Raw genomic sequence first — 27,949 nt, 5'->3', positions numbered from 1 at the left:
GTCAGTGGGGTGGGCGGGCGAGACTTGAGCTCCATTTATAGACTTTGAGAGAGAGAGAGAGAGAGAGAGAGAGAGAGAGTCAATGTGAGGGCACATGTGCCAGTGAATACAGCTGCCACACGGATAAGACACTTTAAATCTACAAGGAAAAGAAAGAAAGAAAGATTAAACTCTAAAACAGAATCTATAACTTCTCTCAGGAAACTGAGAGATACCACTATATCGACACACATTATCTCCTGGAGGAACTCAACTTATAAAGTAAGTGACTTTAAACATGATGCATAGTTGTTCCTCCATATGTTGCCACATGGAGACAAATGTGACGGGGTCTGCACATACACCCTTCGGGGGAGGATTCAATGACTCTGCTGTTGCTGAATGGGATTGGGAGGTACTGCTGAGGTTAGGGTTATGTTGTCAGAACTGCACTGAGATGATGTAGTTCCCCCGCCTGTCAACCACGACCATCTTGTCAGTGTTTGTTAATTGGGCTGAGTCATATTGTCCAATACATCATTTGCAACATTTGAAAGCTCTATGTGAGCTATAAAATAACGCAATTATTGTGATGATGAAATGATGTGAATGAAACATGAAGCTATGAATTATTTCTTTTGTATGATTCAACTTCTGGCAACAACTATTCTATTTATTTGTTAATGGGTGAGTGTCACTTTGACATGGAAATGGGCATTTATTAACACAACTGAGAAAAGGTATTAGAGAGAGAAGGGTAGAAGCATATGTTTTTGACATTTGCTTTTTTGACATTAGAAGAGTCCATTCCAACTGAAGTGGTATTCATTTTATATTTCTGAGTTCACAAGGTGTGACCTATGTTGTTGTAAATCTATTTGTTGATCCTAAACTAGGGCTGGGCAATATATCGATGTTACATCGATATCGTGATATGAGACTAGATATCGTCTTAGATTTTGGATATCGTAATATCATGATATGACATAAGTGTTGTCTTTTACTGGTTTTAAAGGCTGCATTACAGTAAGTGATGTACTTTTCTGAACTTACCAGACTGTTCTAGCTGTTCTATTATTTGCCTTTTCCCCACTTAGTCATTATATCCACATTACTGATGATTATTTATCTAAAATCTAAGGGTGAAGATATTTTGTTAAAGCACCAATTGTCAACCCTAGAATATCGCCGCAATATCGATATCGAGGTATTTGGTCAAGAATATCGTGATATCTGATTTTCTCCATATCGCCCAGCCCTATCCTAAACATACAATTTAAAGGTTCCATATTGTAATAAGTGAGATTTCCATGTCTTTTTTCATTTTAAAGCAGGTCGAATTAAATACTGTGAAAGTATCAAAATGCTCAAGGACTTCTGTATGGTTGTGATGTCACAACTATACTATATATAGGTAGACAGTGCCGTTACAGTCATTCCCCAAGAACACTGATCAATCAGAGCAGACTGGGCTACAAACATTTTGAGGGTTGCACCAGCTGAAATAGTTCTAACGTAGACATAAGTTACAACTGAAATCTTACACCTAGCCCTTAGTAGGTGTAAAGTCCTCCGTAAAATCGGTTGTCATGTCATTTTGAAAAGTTTGATAACTTGAAGGATGAGGAGTGACGAGCTGTTTTGTGCCGGCAATGCGTTCTTCAGGATACACTGTATTACACCCCTTGGATATCTATAATGATTTTGATTAATACTCACACTTTCGTTTTCCATGAGCAGAGATACAGAGGATTACATATAGTATGGGATATCACGCCCCGCAGAGCAGCCACCAGTCAAACCTACAGCACTTTAGTGCATCGTAGACCCAGCAGAAAGAACAGAGTGAGCCACCGTAGGGTCTGTCACATCTAAACGATGTACCGAACAAAAGTGTGCGGTGATCAGACATGTATAAAGTACTAGAGACCCAGACTTGAGTAAAAGTACAAGTACTCTATCAAAAAAGTGACTTGAGTAGAAGTTGAAGTGCTCTTTAAGCACCACACTTAAGTGATAGTACTGAAGTATTCAACATTTTTTGTAATAAGTATTGCAAGTAGTTTATTTTAAATGTACTACTCAAGTACTGAAAGTAAAAGTACAAGTATTGTGTTATGTAGTTATTAAAGAAAGCAGTCAAAAGTTTGAATATCATATTGCTTCAATACACTTGGTCGGTGACACGTCATAGCTGGGGGCGTGGCTTGTGGCGGAGTTCCCGTGGGGGAAAACAATCCTTTACCCCTAGTCTCGCATTGCCAGACCTTCCTCCACGGCACTGCGGAGGAGGGTCTGGCTAGTCCACAAAGCATTCTGGGATGGGAGAAAAACATACTCTCACAATCGTTTCGGGAGGCGCCAAGTGCCGGACAGAGCCCCGGTGTCGCTGCAAAGTAGACTTGGGAAGGAACTTGTCTTGGCTGCTTTAGTCGTGCAACAGAAAACTGAGATTGGACAGATAGTCTAGCTAGCTGTCTGGATTTACCCTGCAGAGATCTGACAAAATGTCAGAGAGCAACATTTGTTTATTTTGTTGTGATGTGAAGCAACGCATTCTCATGAACTGGTTCGTGTGATATCGTACGAAACGTTACGCACACTAAAACGTATGATATCGAAAAACTAGGTGACCGCCGGATGGTCACGTGACATCGGCTACAGAGCTCCGTGCTACAGATCGCAGTTGCTAGCTGTTTTTAGCCGCTACAGAGCTTCGTGATGCCGGCTACAGACCTCCGTCACAGCTCGTCAAATTAGCGGCAGTTAGTAGATGTGTTCAACCGCTACAGAGCCCCGCATACCGGCTACGGTGCTCCGCATGGTGTGCTCTGCACGGTGCTCCGTCAGGTTAGTGGTAGTTGGTGGTTCAGTTACCCGAGAATAGTCGACTTTGCGCCGGGTACAGAGCACAGCGAGCTGCCAGTCGTTGTTTGGTGGTTCAGTTACCTGAGAATAGGTGACTGTAAGCTGGGTCTAGAGCACCGTGAGCTGCCGGTCATTTCGGCGGAGTTCACAGTTAAGTTTAGGCAAGAAAAATTGAGCATTATGCGGTGACGAAAGTTAAGTTAATGCTCCAAAACGCATTGATAGTGATAGTCTTTTGTTTTCCCCGGGAAGTTAACTCCGCTCCCTGGCTTGAAAGTCCTGTGTGTTAACGCCCACCCATCACTCTGACCTCCTCCCTACGTGGCCAGCCACATTCTTATACAGCAGCAGTCAATGTCGTGCGCACAGCAAAAAAAGAAGGAAAATCATACGAATTACAGTGCTTATCTTTTCGTACCTTTTGGACGTATGGTTCATGAGAACGGGCTGTGTGAAGCCTTTTAAACCTGCAGCAAGACAACACCGGCTTCGTCTGTCTATAATATATGAAACTTAAGATCAGGATTTTTTTAACTTATAAGAGGTGCAGAATGCCACACACCAACTCTTCGGCATTGTACCAAGCAAAAAAACCAATCGTAAATGTGACAAAGAGTAAATATCAACCGCTAACAAGGTCTACGTTCATTAATTCGAATGGTTTGTTTTCCCCCACGGCATAAAAGGAAATGACGTTTTAGTGGGCGTTCCCAGTAATGCCGACCAAGTCGCTGTCACTGTCAGTTTTAGTTCCACTAAAATGTACATTGCAATGCAACGTTTAAACAGTAAAAAACGGTATGAAGCTTTAGACATGTAGTATCAATGAATCTTTTCTTTTTTTTATCACTTATGATGTGATTGGTCGTACTAATGGAACATATTATTGGAGATTATGTGTTCATATTTTTGAGTGAGCAGGTTATGGTGCAACTGTAGAATGTAGTTTGAAACTGAGTTTGTTAAGGTGGCTATATGTAACTTTCACTTTGTGTTGATTCTAGCGGCTGCTTTGGACAAAAGTGATACTGTTTACCACACCTGCTGTCATAAAGCTCTTTTCTTTACGGTGCTGTATTAACCACTGTATTACGGAGTTAGTGTTTCGGGGAGGTAATACAGTTGCGATGAACAGACAGAAAATCATACATCGTTGCATTTCAAGTGTTGCTACGGTAACTTAGTCTACTTTGGATGTCTGGTGAGATAAACCAGGTATCACTGTCACTGGGTCACGAGCCAAAGCATTAAGAGATAGTTGCAGCAACCAACGTAATAATAACTTAGATTAATATAGAGCATTTCATGAAACCCACGGATGCTTTTACACAACTACAGGAGGACAGGGTAAGAGAAAATAGTAGACCAACACAAACAGGACTAAAAAGAATTAAACCTCCGCGCTAAATGGAAGGGGGACGTCATTTAATCTAGGCTACAGACGTACAACCACATCGCGCAATGTAAAGTTATGTTATCAATAAAATAGACATATTACATACCTGAGGGCCAATTATAATCCCATATTTGTCTCCATCTGTTGAAAGCCCGACCGAGTGTGACTCACGTCATCACCCGTTGTCTTTCTCTTTCCCTTTTATCTTCTAGTTGTTATTGGTTAAATGTCCTTCTTTCCTGTGATGGTCCTGCCCCAGTATCAGCCATAACTACAGCAGATAACTTCTAGAATAACATTAAAATACTATTAGGCCTCTATGAAGAAATCTCCTGCTACCTTTTACCTGGCTCAATAAGCTGGATACTAACACAGGCTTTTCCACACACACACACACACCACAGAAGTTTTTAATTGAGTCTATCAAATATGTACACACTCATAGCTGGGAAGGACACAGTGTCCATTGATTTGGAGTTCAAAATGAATGGTTCTGTGTGCGTGCGTAGGTGTGTGCACATGGGTTAGATCAGTGCATGACACTTGATAGCTACAGCTACAGCAGATGGTCAAGTGGGGACAACCTCCTCCCTGTTGGGTCTCAAACAGAGAAGTTCTGATGCAACAGTGACGGTGTTTAATGAAGAAATGGTACTCACACACACACACACAGAGTTTACATTCAGTGTTTTCACCAAAACTAATTTTGTGTACCTGATAGCCTAACACTCTGGTTGAATACATTTCCACAAAACATTTAAGTTTTTTTTTTTTTTTTTTTATATATATTTTTACAGTTAAACTTACTTTTTTTTTACATTATTTTGTATTAAATCATATTCAGTCACAGTGATAATGGCACATTTTTAAGATGTCCTATAAATATTAGCTAACTTTGATATACCAAGTTGAAGGAAAACTGTGGGTTTTCATTTTGTAGTCAGACTAACCCCAGGTAAACATATTTGGAAGAGAACAAGACGTCAAAATAAACAGTCAAATGATTACCCAAACATCCATTACAGTTCATAGACCTACTTGCTCGTTCAATTTTGACCCATTTGACCCATTATACTCGCTGTTAGTGATGTCCAAATAAACCTTCCTGAACCATGTTCTTTATTTTGTGAGCCCACCAGAAAGGGTTGAAAACATAACAAATTGCCATGCCTCGAGCCCTTTTCTTTAAACTTATTTTTATTCATTTTTTGTGATTAACAATTTTTTTTTTTAAACAACATATAAAACAATTGCAACAATTCTAAACAATCTGGAGGGGAGTCCAATAGAAGCTATGCATAATCTTGAACTGCAACGCTCGAAACTTCGAAGCATTCTGGTCAGCCCTACTTAAAATGTAAATACAGTACAAGATATGTGCAAGGGAGTTAAATGTTATGTAAAGGAAACTGTAATGTGACACTCAGATAGTAAAACAGTGTGGTGCAAGCAAGGATTTGTTGAACTTGCTGGTTCACAAACTGTTTCTAGCTGTTTGGTGGACTAATGTTTTCTTCTTGTTGTGTGTCTGCAGCTGTCATGGCTCCTAGCTTGGCCCAGGCGTACAGGAGGAGGTGGTGGATGGCTGTCACAGCCATTATAGAGAACCTGCTCTTCTCTGCTGTTTTGCTGGGCTGGGGCTCACTGCTCATTATGCTGAAGAATGAAGGCTTCTATTCCCACATCTGTATCGGTAAGACCACCATTCAAGCAGCTCGTGGTCATTCACAGTCAGATATGTCAGACGCGTTCCTCTCTGGGATAGTTTGAAAGCTGCAGTTTCAAAAAATACATTTACATTGACATTTTGACTGCACTTCTGGTGATACAGTACATGATGATGCCTCTGGTTCTTTCTTAAAGCAACACCAAAGCACTTTTCCTCTTCGGTCCCCCTACAGGTTGGAAGCAGAATTGTCCGTTACCACTGTCGTATGTCTCATTGGAACTACAGATCCACTACTCGATCTGGCAAACTTGCATGGTGCGGTTATAGCCGATAGAGGGCCGCAAAGCGAATGCAGAAGTGTCGTTCACCCTGTTACGAGTTGATGAACCACTGAAATGATTTTGGAAATATTATTTTAAGGTACAAAAGAATCTTTGGTGTTGCTTTAATATTGCTCTTTTTAGATACAGTATGACTGTAATAGAAAACAATATTTTGATTTGTCTGCCAACAAGACTGCCAAGAATTTTTGTTCCAGTCTTTGTATCTTGTATTGTCCCTGACGTTTGCTATTAACTATTGTTTTTGAGGTCATTCATGTTCAAACTTCCTCCAAGATAAGGAGGATGGAGGCTGTTTTGCCAGCTGGTTACCGGTAGAGCTCAGACGTGAGACAGGATGCTTCTTTTAATAAACTTAGCACAAAAAGTAAGGAAATTTGTGTTTGGTAGATTATTTCTCTGTGGTAACAATGCTTTTTGGCAATAAATCTTATACCGTTGGTTCTTCCACACGCTACTAAGGCTCCTGTTTGTGAAATGAATCAATTGTTCAATTGCCAATATGTCTTGTTTCTTCAAACTTCAATCATCCAATCCACCAAACACCAAACGAGTCAATGGCAGAATAAGCTGTTTGGCACTGGCAGCACTGCTGCTCGTCCCACAAATGCATGTTCCTTACAAATGGGGCACCATTTGAAAGGGAACTAAACAGGCTTTCCAATAAGATTTATTGCCAAAAAGCATTGTTACCACAGAGAAATAATCTACCAAAGACAAATTTCCTTTCTTTTTGTGCTAAGTTTATACTTTAAAGGGGCGGTTCACTCAAAAAACGATAATGATATCTTTATTGCAGATAGTTTTGAATTAATGTACCAAGGTTTTAACACCTCTGAAGGCTTCTACACACCTTTGCATTGGTCAGAACACCATCCAAATAGTTATTCTAGTCATCTGTAGATACGGAACACTTGCCCTTTCTTCAGGATCTCCAGGATCCACAAGGATTTCTTTTGTTTCCTCTCATTTTTTTCACAAGCCGCACGGCTGTCAGTGGTACCATTTCTTTAGTTGAAAGTAGTTCAAATTAAAGTGTCTTACTCAAATACTAATTGTAGGACTTCAAATAAACAATACAATCCTACAGTGTTGCAAAAGCTCCATTTGATCAAAGAAAAAAGATCACTGCAATACTATAGGATTCTCTTCCATGGCACTACAAGCTCTCACATATAGATGGAATCAGTAGAACAGATGCTTGACTCATGTCATCTTCACATGAGACACTGGCAAAGCATTGCCTAGTTTTTCAGGAATCACTCTGATTGGCTGTTAGGCTTAAGTGAATGAGTGCACGATGCCCGTATCATAGACGTATGTATGTCTATGGCCCTTATCGGCAAATTTGAGGCTCCCATTAACAAATGGGTGACGGCGTGAATGCTACGTCCACCATTCTTACAGCCAATGCTTATTACCAGTGTAAGCCAAGCTATTGAAAATTTAAGTGAGTTAAAGCGTAACTCTCGCAAAAATGCAACCTAGGGTCTTTGTGTGAGTGTACCCGAGTCAAACTTTCGTTTAAAATTATATTTAGGACGGAAATACCACTTTTAAGATTTACCGTATTATCGTTTTCGGTCAAATGGCCTTTTGAATGGGAGTGCTAGGGGCACTACTATGATCGCATCAAAATCATTATTTTTAAAACACTAAGGCTCGACACAACATGAAACTTTGCTCGAGGTATCACCAGGGGCTGTTGATTTTGATGCGATCATAGTAGTGCCCCTAGCACTCCCATTCAAAAGGCCATTTGACTGAAAACGACAATACGGTAAATCTTAAAAGTGGCGATTCCGTCCTAAATACGATTTTAAATGAAAGTTTGACTTGCGTATATTCACAAAAAGACTCTAGGTTGCATTTTGGCGAGAGTTACGCTTTAAACTACAATTTATTCTCCAATAAATGAAGCTTCACTATGTTAACATTACCCCCCAAAATAAATGTAGCAGGCAAAGCTACATCAAAGATTTACTATACTAAAGACATGTAAGGCAAAGGTATGAAACGGTCCACACTTCCTGTCTCCTAAATGGGCGTGGCCTCGTTTGAAAGTGTAGTGAATGTTGTGTGGATGAATGAAAAGTTATATTTGTATTATTTATTAATATTTTCTAGGGCTGTCAAACGATTCATTTTTTTTAATCGCGATTAATCGCCAAATTTCTATAGTTAATCACGATTAATCGCATGTTTTATCACATGAATAAAATTCTATTATTTTGCATTTCAGAACTTTTTTTTAATTACATATTAACAATGGAAAGCCATTCTTACCAGTGTATCTTAATTGGGAATCAAATGAATGCAAAGAAAGTTACTTTATGAACTTGACTTTAAGATTTGTAATTGTTTATTATGTATTTACTGTAAACAAAAGAAAAATGTGTGAATCTGTCATTATTGCAAAATTCCTCCAAGTACCTAACCTAACTAAGATGTAACACTAACACTTTGCTGATACAGTACAAACAAAATGGTCCAAAAACCGGATGCCACAGCAGGACATTTGTAACCTTTATGTTTTTCTAATAAGGAATGTAACAATTCTCCTGGACAGAAAAGGGGGTGGACAATGTCCCAAATGACAAAAACAGTCAAAAAAACAATACAAACAACACAGTCCTAAAACTGTATGCTGATATACATAGTCAATCTAGTGTTTAGTAACTCCTAAATAATGTTGATTCCTCACTGACGTCCAGTGATCACCGGTTAATGAGACAGCGTTTGCACTCTGCAGCAGTTCCAGTGTGGCTGCTTTCTCCGTGTCGTACAGGCTGTGTATGGTGAAACTACTGTCCCCCTCGACAACTTTTTAAAAGTAAACTTTCCATTCAGAATCTTATTGGCATCCATTTCAGCGTCTCGCGCTCGCAATCCACTCAAAACGTCACGTTAGCCTACTACTCTTTGGCCGGCTCGCAAGTCCAAACAAGTGTGTGCGGCGTGCCTGTTGTTTAGTTTCACAGCTAAAAGACATATTTAGCATCACAGAGATTAGTTTTGTTTTGGAGTTCACCAACGCTAGCTGACGTTAGTTAGTCCTGAGACAGAAACGTGTCTCAAACTAAGTTAATTTTCTCCTGATGTATAATTGTCTCTTTCTGTCAAATTTTAAAAATATTTATCTATTAATTACTTTTTCAAACAAATTGAACTTTTAAATGAATTCCAGAATACGTCTTTTGGTTATATCACTTTTTTGTGACCCAGATAATGTGTTTTTTTCTAACTGTATCCCCCTTGTAATTTGTGTTGGTATGAATGTGTATAGGGACAAGTGTCAACAACTAACAAAAAGCACAGCTTTAGCTCAACAGTCCAACCAATAATCGTTTATATAATTACAATTTGGCATATCCAAACACAATTAACATTTACCATCAACAGCCATACCCCTTAGGACCTCAGTTAATGTAAGCAATTAATTGCAGTTAAACAAATGAACCACAATTACATACAAATATTGTGATTATGTAATAATTGTTACTGGTCATACTTTTTTGTTCCTGTTTGACCCCGTGCAGCCGCATTTTGAGTTAACTGTAGTTGCTGGACAGCTGATTTTGGGAGGCTGATGAATATACCATTACAGTAGTCTATTCTGCTTGTCATAAATGCATCTCTCAAAGTCTGATTTTGATAGAAAGCCCCTTAGTTTTGAAATGTTTTTAGATGGTAGAAGGCTGATCTTGTGAGGTGATTGATATGGCTCTTGAAATTTAGATCACTGTCTATGATTACACCCAGATTCCCAGCTTTACTTTTGCTCTCCAGAAACAGATCTAAGATGATCTGCCATTTTCTGTCTGTGCGCCTATCCTATCAGGGTCCTATCCTATCCTATCCTATCCTATCCTATCGTGTTAGTAGTATACTGCGTATACTTTGGTTCGTACATTGTCATGTCTATCCTTCTCAGTGCACCAGAGATGGTTTGGTTCTCTACTTTCAACAGTTTACCCTGTTCTGACTTGTTTTTTTCAATGACCTTATCCAGAAAATGAGACTGTCGACACCAATGTGACTTCAACAGAGAGTGTGGAGTGGAAAAGTTGTGTGGAGCAGGAAGAGATATTGAACCTTGGCTTTACCATTGGCTCGTTCCTCTTGAGTGCAGCCACTTTACCCCTGGGGATCCTGATGGACAGATTTGGGCCACGCCCACTAAGGCTCATTGGCAGGTGTGACAGACCGTCTTTTTATGATTTGCTTTTTATCTGAAGACGAGAGTTTTCGACATATTAAATGAAAATGACATTAAAACCATACTATTATGTGCTCTGACACCCTGTGTATATTCCAGTTCATGTTTCGCAGCCTCCTGTGCAATGATAGCTGCCGCTGCATATGACCCTGAAGGTAAGACAACGCATCAATACGCCAAACTTGAATCATCAGACGCTTGTTCCATCTAATCCAGAGATACAGTTCTTCACATTGACCTACCCTAGCTACCATAGTAGTCCGCAGACACACTATGCGATTAGACATTATAGCTGACATGTTGGCTGCACTCACTTCCTGTTGGGAATGATAGACAAAGGTACAAAAAATAACTGAATGTATCATTAAAGGGCCTGTACTTGAAATACTAAACAAAAACAATAGGCTGGGATTGCCTCCACACGGCTTTCACAGACACTTACCCAATACGTAGTCTTGCGTTGTCGCATTGCCAGCTTTATCTCCACAGCACTGTGGAGCACAGTCTGGCTACACCCCCAGTATATTCTGGGATAGCAGAAAAAAACGCTCTGGGTTGTTTCCATTTCTTTAAACCAATCACGAGTGTCTTGGGTGGCACTAAGCTGTGAAATTTTTTTTAATTTGCCCACTGGGGATCAATAAAAGTATAAATTAAAAATGTAATTAAAGCGCCGGGACGAGCGGCGGTGGCTTTGCAAAATTGTCTCGGTAATGAACTTGTTTTGGTGGAACATTTACAACCTGCAAAAGAAAACATACACATACAATATTAAATGAAGTTAACTGTTCACACACTAAAGTAACGTGAGCTATTTAAATTAGCTGATACATGGTTAAACCTCATTAGCTCTTACCAGTGTATCTCCGTCCATCTGTGTACTTCCTCCACAGTAGTGTGGATCTGCAGAAGTACATTTCCGCTCTGTGTTGCGGTTCTAAAAATCCCTTCTCTTTCGGAAACAATAAAAAAACGTTGAGCTAGCAAGGTACACACTGAAAATTTACAAAGAATATGTTTAGGGTATTTACTTTTGGGACTACTAATTGGGACCGATTGGTGGGATTGTTGTGGACGAAGTACACACGGAGATACACTGGTAGGGGCTAATGAGGTTTAACCATGTATCAGCTAATTTAAATAGCTCATGTTACTGTATTGTGTCAACAGTTAACTTCATTTCATATTTTATGTGGCGTTTTCTTTTGCGGGGTAAAAATGTTCCACCAAAACAAGTTCCTTCACGAGACTATTTAGCAGAGCCACCGTTGCTGCATCCAGAGCTTAGCACCACCCAAGATGATTGTGATTGGTTTAAGAAATACAAACATCCAGGAGCATTTTTTTTCTCCTATCCCAGAATGTATCTGTGATGTAGCCAGGCCTTATTTCACAGCACTGTGGATATAGGTCTGGCAATGCGAGACTATGGACACATGCACTTACATGCATGTGCGACTTGACTGGATATCTAATCAAAAAACAGAGAAACTCAGATAAGAACACATACAGAGTGAGTGTGACTTCATTCTCAGGATGCCATTACTCCACTATATCTTTACATAGCAAATATTTGTTAGCTGTTATATTAATGTTCTGAATGCAGAGTACAGCTCCTTTAAAGTTTCATTATAGTTTATGGTAATCTTCATTTCCATGTGTTCCCTCAGTGCTGTCTGGCCTCATCTTCCTCGCTGTCTCCTTTAATGGCTTTGGAGGAATCTGCCTGACCTTCACCTCACTTACAGTATGCTTGGCACTCACATACACACACTCTATTTTTCAAACTTTTTTAAAATGGTTATTGTTACAAATGAACAATATTATTATGTTTTTTCAAACTTGGAAGGTTAGTTTTAAAAATAGGTCCTCACACTGGAAAATAACAACTTACTCTCTTAGTGACAAAAATACAATATTCACCCCAATTTTCACCCCAGTTCAGCTCTACAAAGCATTTTTCAACATATTGTTTTGTTTTTACACCCTGAAACTGATCCATCTCATTACCAGCAGAAGCTGTATTCTTCAAAAAAGGTTCTCTTTAACCCACTGTACACTGCCCAGCACCAAATAGCAGACTAAATAAATGAGAGACCAGATGGTGAACATAGCATTTAGCATTTAGCATTTAGCAGCTAAAGATGGAGAACAAACTAGAGTTAAAAGCTAGTCTGTGTCTGCCGGATGTGTAAATAGTTTGCAAAACTTTTCACTATAACATCATGTTTTGCGTTTACAAAGGCCATACAATGTATATCAGTGAATGCAGCATTAACAATGTAAACTGCTTCTTTAAGTTTTCCTATTTTTCATTGATGACAGCCTAGAAACCTACATTTACTTTCAGTCCTCTTTGACATTTTATAATTGATGCAGATGAAACGCAAGATATTTAGTGTCTCAATGTCAAACTAAATGAGGCAATCTCAACTCTGACAGACATCTGTGTACAACATCAGTGCATGAACTACATTCAGCAGGAGAGGGGACAGAGACATGGGACAAAGGTCCCTGCTGTTTGGACTTGAACCTGGGACATCACAGTGACATGGTACATCACACAGTCTGCTAGGTCACCAGGACGCCCCAAATGCCCACTTTTCTATCCGTCAAAGTCAAAACACCTGCTGTCCAGAGGTGTAAACGCTTGAAGGTTTCAACCTACAGAGCAGAGCAGCAGCGTTCTCTGACCCCGGGGATTCACTGTGCACAGACTCTTTTAGGTCCAGTACACCTATCTACAGGCACAAAGGTTACTATTCTTGTTCCAAACACGTGTGTGCGTGCGTGTGTGCGTGCGTGTGTGCGTGCGTGTGTGCTTTTGACTGCTTTGAGTGTACCTGGGATTATAAACACATGTTAATTTGTGTGTGTGTGTGTGTGTGTGTGTTTTGCAAAGCAGCACATGCTGTTCCATTTGTTCTAAATTCTGCTGTGGCCTCTCAGCCAATCCAAAGCATGGGAAGCCAACACACCCTCCCACCCTCCCACCCCTTCTCTCTCTCTCTCTCTCTCTCTCTCTCTCTCTCTCTCTCTCTCTCTCTCTCTCTCTCTCTCTCTCTCTCTCTCTCTCTCTCTCTCTCTCTCTCTCCCTCCTGACCTGGACATGTCCTGGACTTGACATAGTCATTCCATTCTTACTGCTTTCATTGCTGGTCTGGTGTGTGTTTGTATCTGGTGTTTGTTTGTGTCTGCAAACACATGCTCTGTGAACTTTGATTAGGCAGTTTTTACTATAATAAACTGACTGACCAGAGCCAGCACTTTTATTTTAATCTTCTGAAATCTTATTTCCAGGGATTTAAGCAGGGATAAATATTGTCCTTTACATTTTAGACAGACCTAAGGCCCCCCTCCAGCCAGGGTTACTTCCTGTTCAACGGTTAACGTTCTAACTCAAACAGACAATGGGTGTGTGCATAATAGTCAGACATAATCCATAAACATATCGATCAGATTGCAGCTCCAGCATTTTGGAAAACAGTGATATGGTACTTTGGCACAATTTGATTAATTTATGAACCACAAATTAGACCAGGATTAGCACAACACAAAAAACCTGAAGGGGGCCGACTAGACTAGATGCTCAACGTCAGCCCAACTATTGCAGGCGTGCTCTACAGCGGGAAACAAAATCCAACACGTTAGTTTTACGAGAAGAATCAGACACTAGCTTCTCCTTCAACACTTTCAACGGGCCACGCACATTGTGACCGAACACTAGCTCAGCATTTTGTCTGTTAAGAGGCACAAAGGCACTCTAAAAGCTGCCATCCTACTCACAGCATAAGCACAGTCACACTGAACGAAGTGAATGAAGTTTAATGTTCAATATTAAGCCCATGACAATAGGCATCCAGCCTCGCCTCACAGAAACAAAAACTTCCTCGGAAGCTGCCTAACCAACCCTAACCCCTATGTAGGCTATCTTCTGAAGTCGTGCCGGGCTTGAGGCAACTTACAGGCCTGAAACACCAGCCCCCTTTGGAGAACGACGCCTCCGCCCAGAATTGACTCAGAAAATAAAAAAGGCGAAATAATAAATTAGTGCCTGAAGGAAAGGCTGATTAACCCCAGCTGGACACTACCCTATCTAGAGTGAGGAAGCAGTTTCACAGTCACACACGAGCAAAACCACAGAGGCAACACACAGGGAAATATCCAACAGAAAGGCTTACCGTAACAGACAATCAAACGTGCAATCACAAAGTATCTTAAACTTGATAACAAACCTACCGAACCTGACTTTCAAAAGATCCCGGACGAGTCCCCAAAACCGTTCCGTCCCCACTGTGTCTGGGTTGGAGGACGCAAACAATTAAATAATAAACCCGGGGGGGAAACCAAGGAAAGGCATAAAAATGCTTCAAAGTTAACTTAAAGGATTTATTACACAAACTAAACAGAAAACGATCTTCAAAAAGAAGACGACTAACAACCAACAAAACAGAACACTACTGGCCCCTCTGTCTGTCTCTTGCTGGCCTCCACTGAAGCCCCCCTTTTCAGACTGGCTCAGCACAGCCATTTAACGCCTCTCCTGATGAGCACTGAACAGCTTCAGCTGCGGGAGTGGCGCAACATGCATACCTGGTGGAAGTAAAAAAAAGGAAAGGAAACACAAAAAACACACACAAAAGACGGCACGTAACGGTATCCACTCTGTGATATCTTCAGATATCCATTCATAATGCAGACACTTCATCTTCGGTCGAGCTAGCTTTATTGCAGGCAACATTTTGGGAACGTTACAACATGACCTACATGGGGTATTTACTGCTGTTCCCCGCTCTCGGTAAACTCCTTATAACCAATACAATGGAGCCCCCTACTAGTCTTAGGATGTAATAGCATCCAACAGTCACTACATAAGACCCTCAAATACTGAGGAATTTACTCCTGCATCACTGAGAGCGTCCTGACAAGGAACATCACTGCTTGTTACAGAAATGGCACAGAACAGGACCGCAAGGTCCTGCAAAGAGTGGTTTGTTTGGCTAAACATACAATAGCCAGTGCCCTACTCTGCCTAAAGGATATTTACACCAGGCGCTGCAAGAAAATGGCTAGTAGAATCATTAAAGATCCAAACCACCCAGGAAACAGCCTTTTCTCCCTGTTGAGGTTTGGAAGAAGGTACCAAATAGAGCTGCACAATATGAGGAAAATATGCGATAACGTTGAATATCCCAATAACGATATTACTTGCGATAAATAAACAGATATTAAAATGTATTCCGTTCTGCATTTCTGCTGCTTTCAGTATTATGCTAAAATACAACAAATTGCTTGTTGAATTAAAAAAAAAAGAAAGAAAATCATTTCCAACATTCTTTTATTGAACAAATTGAATTGAACATAAAAGGCACCACTGAAAAAATTTTCAGTCAAATGTAACCTCAGGCCTTCTAGTCTCCTAAATGAAGACACTGCCTTAGACATATATTTATTAATTTACTCGAATTATACCTTATATGATTACATGTGACAAATAAAATTGATTGATTAATTGATCGATTGGGATATACTATTGGGCACATTCTAGAATAGAAATGAACAGCCATCCATAAACTCTAATATGAGCAGTAAGTTTAAACTGAACATGAAGGCCTGTAGTGTGAACAAAGCCGGGTGCCGTGTACTGTGTGATTGACAGCGCTTCAGCTGCGTCTATAGTTAGAGTGAGAGTCTGTAGAAACACACACACACACACACACACACACACACACACACACACACACACAAAAACACACACACACTATACACTCCAATCTACATGGCCAGAGAATGTCCACATGCACACACCCACACACACCAAGTTGGCATAACACAAGGATGGGTGACATTCACACAGAGGGGCTGTGTGTGTGTGTGTGTGTGTGTGTGTGTGTGTGTGTGTGTGTGTGTGTGTGTGTGTGTGTGCGTGCGTGCGTGTTTGTTCTTGTTTAACTATATTCGTGGGGTCCAAAAACCGGGAGTCCACTTGTGGGGTCCCGACAGCTTTGTGGAGCCAAAATGCTGGACCCCACAAGTTTAAAGGGCTGTTTGAGGGTTAAGACTTGGTTTTAGGATTCGGGTTAGAATGAGGTTCTGGTTAGGGTGAGGGTAAGGGTTAAGGTTAGGCATTTAGTTGTGATGGTTAAGGTTAGGGTAAGGGGCTAGAGAATGCATTATGTCAATGACGGGTCCCCACAAAGATAGTGCCACGCACTATGAGTGTGTGTGTGTGTGTGTGTGTGTGTGTGTGTGTGTGTGTGTGTGTGTGTGTGTGTGTGTGTATAAGAATACAATAGCAATGCCTTCTGGTTCATTTCAATTTCAATCTTCCTTTTTACAGGCAGAAGTTGTGTCTTTTGAATCACTGAGAATTAGTTTACTCGTTACAGTGATTTCGTTTATTTATTTTGATCAGTTTTACACTGTATGTTGTTTCATAGAAATGCCTGAAAGAGGGCAAATTTCTTAGCTGATTAATAGATTTCAGCTGCAGCTTATTTTATCACATTTACTGCTAACTGATGGTTCATATATTCGTTTGATATTATAGAAGGCTCCTTTCTCTTTAATGTTTCTCTCTGTCATCTAGCTGCCTAACATGTTTGGGAATGTACGATCAACCATCCTCTCCCTGATGATTGGCTCTTATGCTTCTTCAGCCGTCACCTTCCTTGGTGTCAAGGTACACATACGCACGCACACACACACACACACACACACGCACACACACACACACACGCATGCATGCACAAATCTACTTGAACATCAAATTTTAATCAGCACAGAATAACCTTTCAACATAATCATCACAAAAAATTATTATTTAGGATTGTTTTCGTCAACTTGCTTGATTTGAGTGATGACCTTTAGCAATCGTTGCATATACAACGATGCCATATGTCAAGTTTACAACATGCCGATGTACACTTATTATTTTTTGACATATTTTCCTTCTCGCCTTCTCTTCTACTCATTCCTATTATCTTTCCTTTCTATGTGTCTCTCTCCTTATCTGTCTTCCTCCCAAACCTTCCTCTTCCTTCCCGTCTTACGGCTCTTACCCCTCCAGTTAATTTATGACCTTGGCGTGTCGTTCCGCATCATCATGTGGGTTTGGTCTGGTATGGCCTGCATGGTCTTCATCAACTGCTTCCTAAACTGGCCTGCTGAATCCTTCCCTGCACCTGAAGACATCAGATACACGTCAGTGTACTCTACATCCTGTAGTCACATTATACTCAAATTAAAACACACCCAAACACAATATTCCCTAAAAATCCCAGAAATTAGTTTTGCCGTGCTACTCCATAACACACACCCCCCTCCCCCTTTCTTTTAGGTTCTATGTGGGTATGCACATTCAATTATGATTAAAACTATTTAACACTTAAATAATATTTAAAAAGCTGTTATTTACACAAAATGTGTAGGACATTTTCATGAAATTTACTGAGCACCTTAATGCTGACCCCTTTCAATGTTGGACACTCCATGAATTGAAAGCAGATGTTCAGTAAAGTAATCATGTGTAGATCATTACTTGTCTTGCCATTGGCTTGTAAGGGCTGAAGTTATTTTAGATGTATATTATACATTTCAATCTCTTTGTCTTTTCTTGGCAGTAAAAAGGTGAAGTTTAGTGGAGTTGTGACAGAGGACAAGATGACTGGGGACAGGTACATCACCCATGTGACTGTCATGGAAGACATGATGGGACCTAAGCTGCCAGAACCTCAGCAGACAGACTCCCTGACCACAACCCAGGGTAAGGGACATTGTCGTCGACATTAAACGCTTGTTGTATTTACATTTATATATTTGTGTTAAACAACAAATATGGAGGTTTCTACCAGAATTTCTACTTATCATCAGAGTGGAAATGTGTGAAACACATTGAGATGAGTATATGACACAAATCCTCTGTTTTCTAGTGCAAAGCAGCCAGTTCCAATTTGTGTCGTGCTGGCTGCTGTTAGTTTTGTTGTTTGGTATAATGACTGAAAAGACCTGTGTATGTTCACCATTAAGTGTGGTTGCTTTGATCATGCAAATGTAAAGAAGAAGTCTTGAGCAATTTAGTATTGCACTTCTATGAAGTTAGGGATTCACAAGAGACAGATTCTTTAAAATAAAGTTGGCACAGCAGAGTTACAGCTCAGCTAAGGAGGACAAGCCTCTCAACAACCAATACCATTTGAAATGATTCTTCTACTATTTTACTATACTACTGTTTTTTGTGAAACAGGTTATTTCAGTGTCGTGTGAAACTCTTCATCAGGCTTTAATTAAAAGTGTCACTTATCATGTGTGTCATGCTTTCATTAGTCTCAGCCACTTAATGAGAGTTTCAAACAGGTTCCTTGTTGATAGTGAATAACTGTACAGTGAATTTGGATACTGATTCAATGAACATTAGAACACTGATGTACAGTATGAGTTCCCTCCATTAGCCTCTGAAGTTCTGCATGGTAATAATGTGCCTCCAACTCCAGGGTTAGGTACAAAAGTGCCATAAAAAATAAAAGAGAAACATTCTGCATTCTGGAAACTGAACTCCCGGTGAACTGTAACAATTGGGCTGAATTGTTTGAGTCCCTGGAAACACATTACATCCCTCTCTCTCTCTCTTTCAGCAGGCTCAGTGCCACTCTGTCATTCTGTGTGCACTCCCATCTTCCTGTGGAGTATCATCACCATGGCAATGACCCAGCTGAGGCTGATCTTCTTTATGGGTGCAATGAACAAGATGCTGGAGTTCCTGGTCACCTACGGCGACCCCAACCGTAAGAATAATAACCTACATGAATATTTGTTTAAAAAAATACCCCTTGGTTGAACCAAACAATGACAAGAGCATCAACATTGTATGGTTTCCTTTGTCATTATAGGTGAAGCAATTAGAATCATTTTATATTGACAAAAGCTGATTGAAGAGTGATGTTGCCACTAACATTGTGTTAAAGCATACGTGGGGATCCCTGACCTGAAGCTGTTGTCTGTTTCAGCTTCTGAAGAGCTGCAGGAGGAGGTGGAAGAACAAGGTATGAGGCAAGATGCTCAGTGTTAAGAATGGACAGGCTGTCACTGGGCTAAGAGGAGTTACTACAATGTTTTGACTGATGTTTCCAGTTGCATTTTGTGTGTTTACTTGACATCTTTAAATCTTCACACCTTTGAGAGAGCATTTGGACCATTGGAAACTAGAAATTATTATTAAAGCGTACATATTATGGTATTTTCTGTCACATCTACAATGTTATAATGTCAGATTTTCATGTTAAATGTGGCCATAACAAATTTCAAATTCAAATAATGAGGTAAAAATATTTTAGAGAAACCCCCGTGAGCTAAAACGTTCAGATTTCCAACTGTTCTAAGTGTTACACAACTCTAAGCTGGACTGCTATGATTGGTTATCTGCTCCAGGTAGGCAGGACTGGAGTGTTTTTTTTTTACCTTGCTACTGTGGTGGTGTTAACATTGTCGCATGTAGCTACATGCTAATGGCAGTAAAATGTCGTCTTGGCTGTCAGTGTTGTTAAATTCTCCCCAATTCCAGGTCACATTACTCCTAAACATTACCGGTTATGTAGTATTTGGTTGAAAAGCCTTTATCTGCGATTATTGACTGTAGAAAGTTCTGCTATATTCTATTAATGTCCACTGCTAACTATAGTAGCTACATGCTAACGGCAGTAAAAGTTGTCATCTTGGCTGCCAATGTTGTTAAATTCGACCCAATTTCGGGTTGCATTCCTGCTGAAACCTATTGGGTTGTGTTTGGTTCAGAAGCCTTTATCTGCTATTTTTGATGGTAGAAAGTGCTGCTTCGTTCCATTACAATCTAACGTTAACCTAGTGCTGAATATTAAGTAGCTGCATGCTAACATGAGATAGCTGTAATCCTGGCGGCCAATACTGGTCATTTCTCCCCAATTTCATGGTCAAATTACTGCTGGGACATGTCCAGTTGTGTAGTATTTGGTTAATAAGCCTTTATTGTTGATTTTTTCATGGTACAAAGCCCTGCTGTAACGTTGCAGTAGCTCCAGCTTCAACTAGTGATTAAACCTGTTTGAGTCGTGACTCACTCGGACCTTTCACCCGACTATTTAAATTAACTCATGAGTCGCGAGTCTCTAGTATCATTAACTCGGATCAGTTGAGTCCTACTACACTTCAGTCTAAAATGATAACAGTGCCACACACGAACCTCTTGCAACATTAGCTACTACTAGTCCTAGCCATCTTAGCTGCCAAAAGCGTTGTAACTTACAATTTCGTAGGCAACAACAACTCCACAAGTCAACTCAAGCGACTGAGTGAGCAGAGAGACAGTCCGAGACAAGTAATAGGAACTTCCCGACCCGCAGACTCAGAGCCGGAAACATTGCAAGCTCGCAGACCATGGGACTCACTCGAGAACTCATGGGTCATCATCACTCATGAGTCCTTGATGACTCATGAGTTGTCGATGACTCATGAGATCTCATGTGAGTTAGTCAATCGCGCGAATCGGCCGGCTGCGTTGTCATGAGTGGATCTGTAGCAGATGAGCGAGTGAAGTCTCTCCTCGAGTCAGGGTAAAGCAAATCCACAACAAAGCCATTCTTTCACTTCTGAAATAACATACAATGTTCTGCACGTAGCCTAGGCCTACTGTAGGTTTGATGTATATATGTGGTATGTTAAAATGCAATTAGGTCGAGCAGACAGTCCGAAACATTGCGACTCCATTAGTTGCCTCAATAAACATTTTCCTAACAAGTTTATGGTCTCAATCGTTAGTTTCAAGTCTTCTTCAATACAACATGAGGTTTATTTTATAAATTAAGCATGATCACTGTGTAATTTCACTTCATTGGAACATTTTGGTTGCCTAAAAATGTCTTGTTCAGCATTCTGCCAACCAAGCTAACTAGCTACCGCTAGCATTGGCTGGGAACTTAAGGAAAACTTTGCCGATTTTCTGTGCTGCCATACATGCTGATGATTGGAGCCAGTACCCGGAGTTCCGCATTTTTTGAAACACCATTTAGATCTTCATATTGGGAAATGAAACCTCTGAAATACTTGACATCAGTATTTCTAAGATAAGATAATAAGTACTGTTTGTAGTGGTTTCAATCTGTTTTCCATTTGCTTTTCTCCATGTTTCTATGGACTTCACTCTCTTTCTGTCCTCCCCAGTTGGTTTCTACTCATCTATCTTCGGTACAATGCAGCTGCTGTGTCTACTGACCTGTCCTATGATTGGCTACATAATGGACTGGAGGTTGAAGGAGTGTGAAGAAGAAAATGCAAACACAGTAACAGAGAATAGGTATGAAGAAGGTCCAATGGTGTGTCTTTGGGTTTAGGCATTGTGTTGCTATGTTTACATTGTTGTAAAGCAGCCAGTAACAAAGATGCTTTTTGTATAGATTAGGCTTAGAAGGTTCATCTTGGAATTCAATACTCATAGGCCATTTTTACATTGAAAGAGTATTTGGTGGCTGTTAATACTGGCCCTGAAGTGAGCCCTACCTTGCCTACACTGTAAAAGATGAAGGAAACAGCACATCATACTTCTGCATCTTGGACTCTGTAACATCCACATATCCTCCTTAGCTGTCAGCCTTTTTTGACATTTGTCCCCTTCAGCCAATCAGAATCCCCAAAGAGAGACAGAAAGATCCAGAAACTGACCAATGCCATGAGAGCTTTTACCTTCACCAACCTCCTATTGGTCACCTTTGGAATAATTTCCCTGATTGACAACCTGCCCATACAGGTTAGAAAAATACTGTACAGGAATACAACGTATTTTAAATATTATGCTAATACAGAATCAATGCGTATGAATTTGCAGACACAGATTAAAAAAAACACAAAGTCACACTTTTGACGATCATTTATTAATCTGTTCTTTCCTTCTCTATTAGGTGGTGTCATTTGTTCTGCATACCATAGTGAGAGGATTTATTCACTCCTGCTGTGGAGGTCTCTATGCTGCTGTGTACGTATCACCACTGGCATCCTTAAAGCTGCACTAATAGATATTTTTAAATAAACTATGAAACCAGAAAATTACACAATTTTACATAATGCGCTATTTCACATTTCCTACACTGTTAACACAGATGATGACTGGGCACATACATGTTCTGTTATACTGCTCAATTCCCCATCTGTACAGTATACCCTGTCATTTTGGGCAGCTATGTTTGCTCTGCTGAGTGTTGTCCTGCTGCGTTTGGTAATCCTCTCAGAAAGATACTTGAGATCCTGAAAGCCTGTTCTTGACCAGTACCATCCCCTCTGAATAGAACTAACGGGAAGCATCTTCTCTGACAAGTTATCAAATGTTGTAGATGTTGTATGTTTTGTAGAAGATAATCCACAAAATTCATGGTGACGACAGTTATCTTCTTTAAAATAAATACTTCTGACAACTACGAGCAAAGGACGACAACAGTGCTTGGCAAATAGAGAATCAAATTGCAGCAAGGCAACAGGTAATCAGCCTCACTTGGCATTAAATGTGTGCCTTCTGCTTTCATTGCTAATGTCTGCTTTCCAGCATTCACACCAACTGTACCACTACCAACTATAGTGGAGTAGAAATATAAAGTAGCATAAAATGAAAATACTCAAGTAAAGTACAAGTACCTCAAATGCTTAAGTACAGTACTTAAGTACTGTAAATGTACTTATACCATGGTTCTGATTGGGTGCAGGGTGCCGACGAGGTGTCCACCCACTTATACCATGGTCACTTGCCACATTTTTTTTTTTATCCTATTGTGCTAGGTTTAGAGTATTTTCTTTTGTGATAAATTTTTTATTGAAAAATGTACAAAATATATATAATCACATCATATACACAGTTTATTCTTTTCTTTAGAGTATTTTCATTGTGAATAAAGACAATGATTGGGGAAAAGACATTCTTTCTCTTTGTTATTATACATGGATTTCTCGGCAACGTCATCACTGGTTGCGCACGCAACCGGGGGGCAGAAAGAAGACGTGTAGCTAGTAGTAGTAGTAGTAGTAGTAGTAGTAGTAGTAGTAGTAGCAGCAGTAGTAGTAGTAGTAGTAGTAGTAGCAGCAGCAGCAGCAGCAGCAGCAGCATAGCGTAAGTCAAAATGCAAAGGAGTTGTTGTTGGTTAATTGTACAAACAGAGCCAGTGATGGGTGCCTGATGTTTAACATACGTAGGGGGAAGCATGCTTTTGCCAAAAACCGGCGGAGGTTATGGCTTCAAGCCATAAGAAGGGCAGATTGGGGTCATATGCAAGAGTCAGGCTCCCATTGTATCAATCAGAAAAGTTGCAGCTTGTTCAGTTCAGCTAAGTGATATCTACCTGTCAGGGCTGTAGTACTCGAGTCCTGACCATAGACAGTTAAAGGTCCGGACTCGAGACAAGTTTACACTGCTAGCTAAAGCTACGCCGATGTTTTGCTAACGTTAGCGTAACAGCGTTAGCCTAGCCTGCTAGGTAAATATTATGACTGCCTTCGGAGTTTCTTATATCTGCCTCCACGTTGTCAACATAAGACCTGTGGCGTTAGTGCTCCTTTTGTACCATAATTTTATTGAATGAAATATTAAGCTTCGCTCCTACGAGATGCGTGGGTTTTTATTACTTTACACACAAAGCTAACTGGCTATAGTTAGCCTGTACGTATGCTAGCGGACATTAGCTAACGTTGCCGAGACAGCGGCAATAGAGTTTCGGCGAGCTAACCACGACAGTGTTGGCGCCCTCTCGCCCACAATCAACCTCTGCTGCTAAAAACAGTCAACCTGCAGTGATGTTTTGAAATGGAGACACACATATCGTAACTTTTCCCAGAAATCCTGGCCATTATTTTAAGGCATAAACCAACCATAGGAGTACACTCAGGGGTAACCCTGCTGCTAACATTGGCTATTATATTAGCCTAAAATAATAATTATAGCCATAAATATATATCACAGTAACACTGCAAAATTAAAGACAGACAAACAGATCCAACTAAAATCACGTTTTATTGAGTCAGCAGTTATATACAAACAATAAGTAAAGCTTCAATACTTAAGGTTGTTGCAGTAGCGGACCAGCTCACCAATCTGGCTTTCTGCCCCTGGTATGCGCACGCTGTAATGTTTGTAAACAGGAAACCCGTGTATTCTGATCAAGGGGGTAAGCGTCTCTTCACAACCCGAACCTCCTATGGCACCATTTTGATGCTAATAAGCACTCACCCCCGTTAGCATTCCATTGACTCCCATTCATTTTGACGTCACTTTGACAGGGAATAACTTTACATCTAAAGCGTTTAACGACTTTATTTGTCCATTGTTTATTTCTAAAGAAACACGACAATGTATAAAAGGCTCCATTACCTTGTACCTCACGTTATGGCTCCGTAGCAGACGTTTTTGTAAAAATAGGCTAACGATTGTGTCATAACCACGAGACTTACTGTCGCATAGTAGAGGAATTACTGTATAGTACAGGAGAAGCTCACAGGCAGTTTTGACTTACATTAGATGTTTAGGTTTAATAACTAATGTTAACTAGCATTTTAGTTAGCAATAATTAGCCTGTGTCCATGTTATCTCCTTACATATACCTACACTCTCCGTCTCTGCAAGATTGGGAATGATTGAGATTTCTCTTGGCACAGCTACCAGAAGGCTTACAACTTTCAGACAGGTTGCTCACGTCACATTTACGTCGTCTCTCTCAGTTGGAGGCTGCTCAGTAACGCTCGGCGCTCACCGGAAAAGTGCTTCTAATATCCTTCACTGGTCTCCGTCCAGAGCAACAGGATGTGTTGGTCCATTCTTATATACTGTCTATGATTCTGATGTGTGAATCATTTCTATCTCCCTAGGTACCCAGCCAACCACTTTGGAACACTGACAGGCATGCAGTCAATGATCAGTGCTGCTTTCGCTTTGCTTCAACAGCCACTGTTCATACTGATGGTGGGACACCTCAGTGGAGATCCTTACTGGGTAGGGAGCACACACACACACACACACACACACACACACACACACACACACACACACACACACACACACACACATCAAATAGAAGACAGGAGGATAACAGATTTGATGACATGTTTGTTCCATGCACTGACATGTCTCTCCTTACAACAGATCAATTTGGGCCTTCTCATCTGCTCCCTGGCTGGCTTCCTGTTGCCAGCCTATCTGTTCTATCACCGTAGAAACCTGATCAGGGCAAAAGCAGAGCGTGATAGGTTGGCTGACAGCCAATCTGACAAAGAGAATGCTCCTCTAACCCGGTCAGATAGTGGAACTGCTAAGAGCCAAGCCAATGGGCAGGCAGCTAATGATTACACACAAAATGGGCATACTGTTCAAGATGATTGATCAAATGGGTTTTTTATGATGTTTATATTGAAAACTATGACATCTAGCAAAAACAAAACAATACAAAATTCAAACATATTGAGCAAAATTTCTTTTATCTTTATTTAAAACAAACATGAGTACATACAGGTTTTAGCCAGCAATAGTACCACACCATAACAAAAAAAAAACTTTACAAATGATATGTTAAGGTGGCTTAGTGGTTCACAACTCGAATTTTAGTTAGTAGAGTTTACATGCTGTTTATTGGGGTTTCCTTTCCCCACAAACAACATCAATTGCCCATGAGTGAGCATATGTGTACATGTGATGGAACAGGGAACTGCATGCTGGGAAAGTTTCCAGTCCCCAAACCCTTGACCCAAGCATTAAAGGAACATGTCGACTTATTTGGGACTTTGTCTTATTCACCGTATCCCCCAGAGTTAGATAAGTCCATACATACCCTTCTCATCTCCGTGCGCGTCCTAACTCTGTCTGACACACCCACCGCTAGCCTAGCTTAGCACAGATCCTGGAGGTAACCGGCTCCATCTAGCCTAGCTTAGCACAGATCCTGGAGGTAACTGGCTCCATCTAGCCTAGCTTAGCACAGATCCTGGAGGTAACCGGCTCCATCTAGCCTACTGCTCCCAATAAGTGACAAAATAACGGTTTCCTATTTACATGTTGTGATTTGTATAGTCACAGCGTGTACAAATAACAATGTCACATGAGACACAGCCATCTTCTAACCGTATACATACTGGGAACTATATTCTCAGAAGGCGAAGCACTGCTACTTCTGCTACTTGGACGGAGGGATTTGCTCGCAGCACCTGAGAAGCCCCGTGGTGAGGAGCAGAGAGTAACAACGGGGCTTTTCAGGTGTTGCGCTAATCACTCCGCACCTGTGGGTGCGTCAGACAGAGTTAGGACACGCACGGAGATGAGAAGGGTATGTATGGACTTATCTAACTCTGGGGGATACGGGGAATAAGACAAAGTCCCAATAAGTCGGCGTGTTCCTTTAAGTGACAAAAGAACATATATATTCAAGGACCATATTGTGTTTATAAGTGCATTAGGAAGAAATTGCTTGTTGATCATCAATGTTGATATGTGCACCTCATTATTATTTTAAAGCAGACTTAAACAATTGTGAACCTGCCCTTAAAGGTTAATAACTGTAAATGACAAAACCTATTATGATCCTGACAAAAACTTTTATCTCAAGATAATGTGAAGTTTAAAGTGAGACTATGTAAAAATACACATTCTTCCTCTACAAATGGAAAGTTAAATTCATAAATATCGAAACACACTTTTGCTCCATTTAATACATTCAGGTGTTTTGCTTCTCCCGCCTTACTTGGTCCGGTAAGACCAGTAGCTTTGGCTTGCTAAATGTTAACTAATGTTCCAGACTTTTGCTGGATATTGCTTTATAATCAGTAAGCCACTTAACTGACTTCATCACTCTTCTCCAAGTGCAATTATTTTGCAATTGCCACTTGTGGTAACAGTGGCTACCATTTCCCCAACAATTACAGTCTAGCTTTAAGTTGTGATGTTAAGATAATGGACCTAAACATAAGCAACAACCATAGCCTTTGTGCTTCCATATTTAACATAGCAAACACACATACGGTATATGTGACAATTTGACTTGGTAGTTTTTACTCTTGAAGTAGCTACTTACTGAATGCAGCACGCTTGTGTGATAAATAACATGCAAGTAGTATTGCAAATAATCCCCAAGTGGCTACTAAAGGAATAGTTGAATAGGAGATTGATGTCACTCTCATTAGTGTGTTAAAGTGCTCATATTATGCTTATTGGCTTTTTTTTTTCCTTTATTGTGTTATATATCTTTTTTTGTGCATGTTATAGGTTTACAAAGTGAAAAAGCCCGAAGTCCACCCCAAAGGGACTTACCATCTCCAACAGAAAACACTGTTCACAAACTGCTCCAAACAGCTCTATTGTAGTCCAGCCTTTACTTCAGAGACAAACGTGGTCACTTTGGAACACACGTTATAATGCTCGCCTAGCTGCTAGCATGGCATGCCCTCATACTCTGCATCTGACTGGCTAGTAGTCCTTACCTAGGTACTGT

At 40.4% G+C, this 27,949-nt stretch overlaps 1 protein-coding gene across 2 annotated transcripts; it reads left to right on the top strand.

Moving 5' to 3' along the window:
• The first annotated feature begins 89 nt into the window (after positions 1 to 89).
• slc43a1b (solute carrier family 43 member 1b) lies at positions 90 to 26,268 on the top strand. 2 transcript variants are annotated; one of them, XM_078267542.1, is made up of 15 exons: positions 90 to 261; positions 5,778 to 5,936; positions 10,266 to 10,449; positions 10,572 to 10,627; positions 12,143 to 12,219; positions 17,062 to 17,154; positions 17,542 to 17,675; positions 18,095 to 18,237; positions 19,109 to 19,255; positions 19,478 to 19,513; positions 21,663 to 21,795; positions 22,116 to 22,245; positions 22,397 to 22,470; positions 25,341 to 25,464; positions 25,615 to 26,268. In XM_078267542.1, the coding sequence occupies exons 2-15, from the start codon at positions 5,783 to 5,785 to the stop codon at positions 25,849 to 25,851; spliced, it is 1,722 nt and encodes a 573-aa protein (XP_078123668.1). In that variant the 5' UTR covers positions 90 to 261; positions 5,778 to 5,782; the 3' UTR covers positions 25,852 to 26,268. The 2 variants fall into 2 exon arrangements, with proteins under 2 accessions (XP_078123668.1, XP_078123660.1); XM_078267534.1 differs by having other exon boundaries at positions 19,106 to 19,255.
• Positions 26,269 to 27,949: the final 1,681 nt, after the last annotated feature.

The sequence above is a fragment of the Sander vitreus genome, chromosome 2 (assembly GCF_031162955.1).
Source record: "Sander vitreus isolate 19-12246 chromosome 2, sanVit1, whole genome shotgun sequence".
NCBI classification, from domain to species: Eukaryota; Metazoa; Chordata; class Actinopteri; order Perciformes; family Percidae; genus Sander; species Sander vitreus.
Note: the sequence above shows the minus strand (reverse complement) of the source record. Positions and strands in the feature narration are given on the sequence as shown.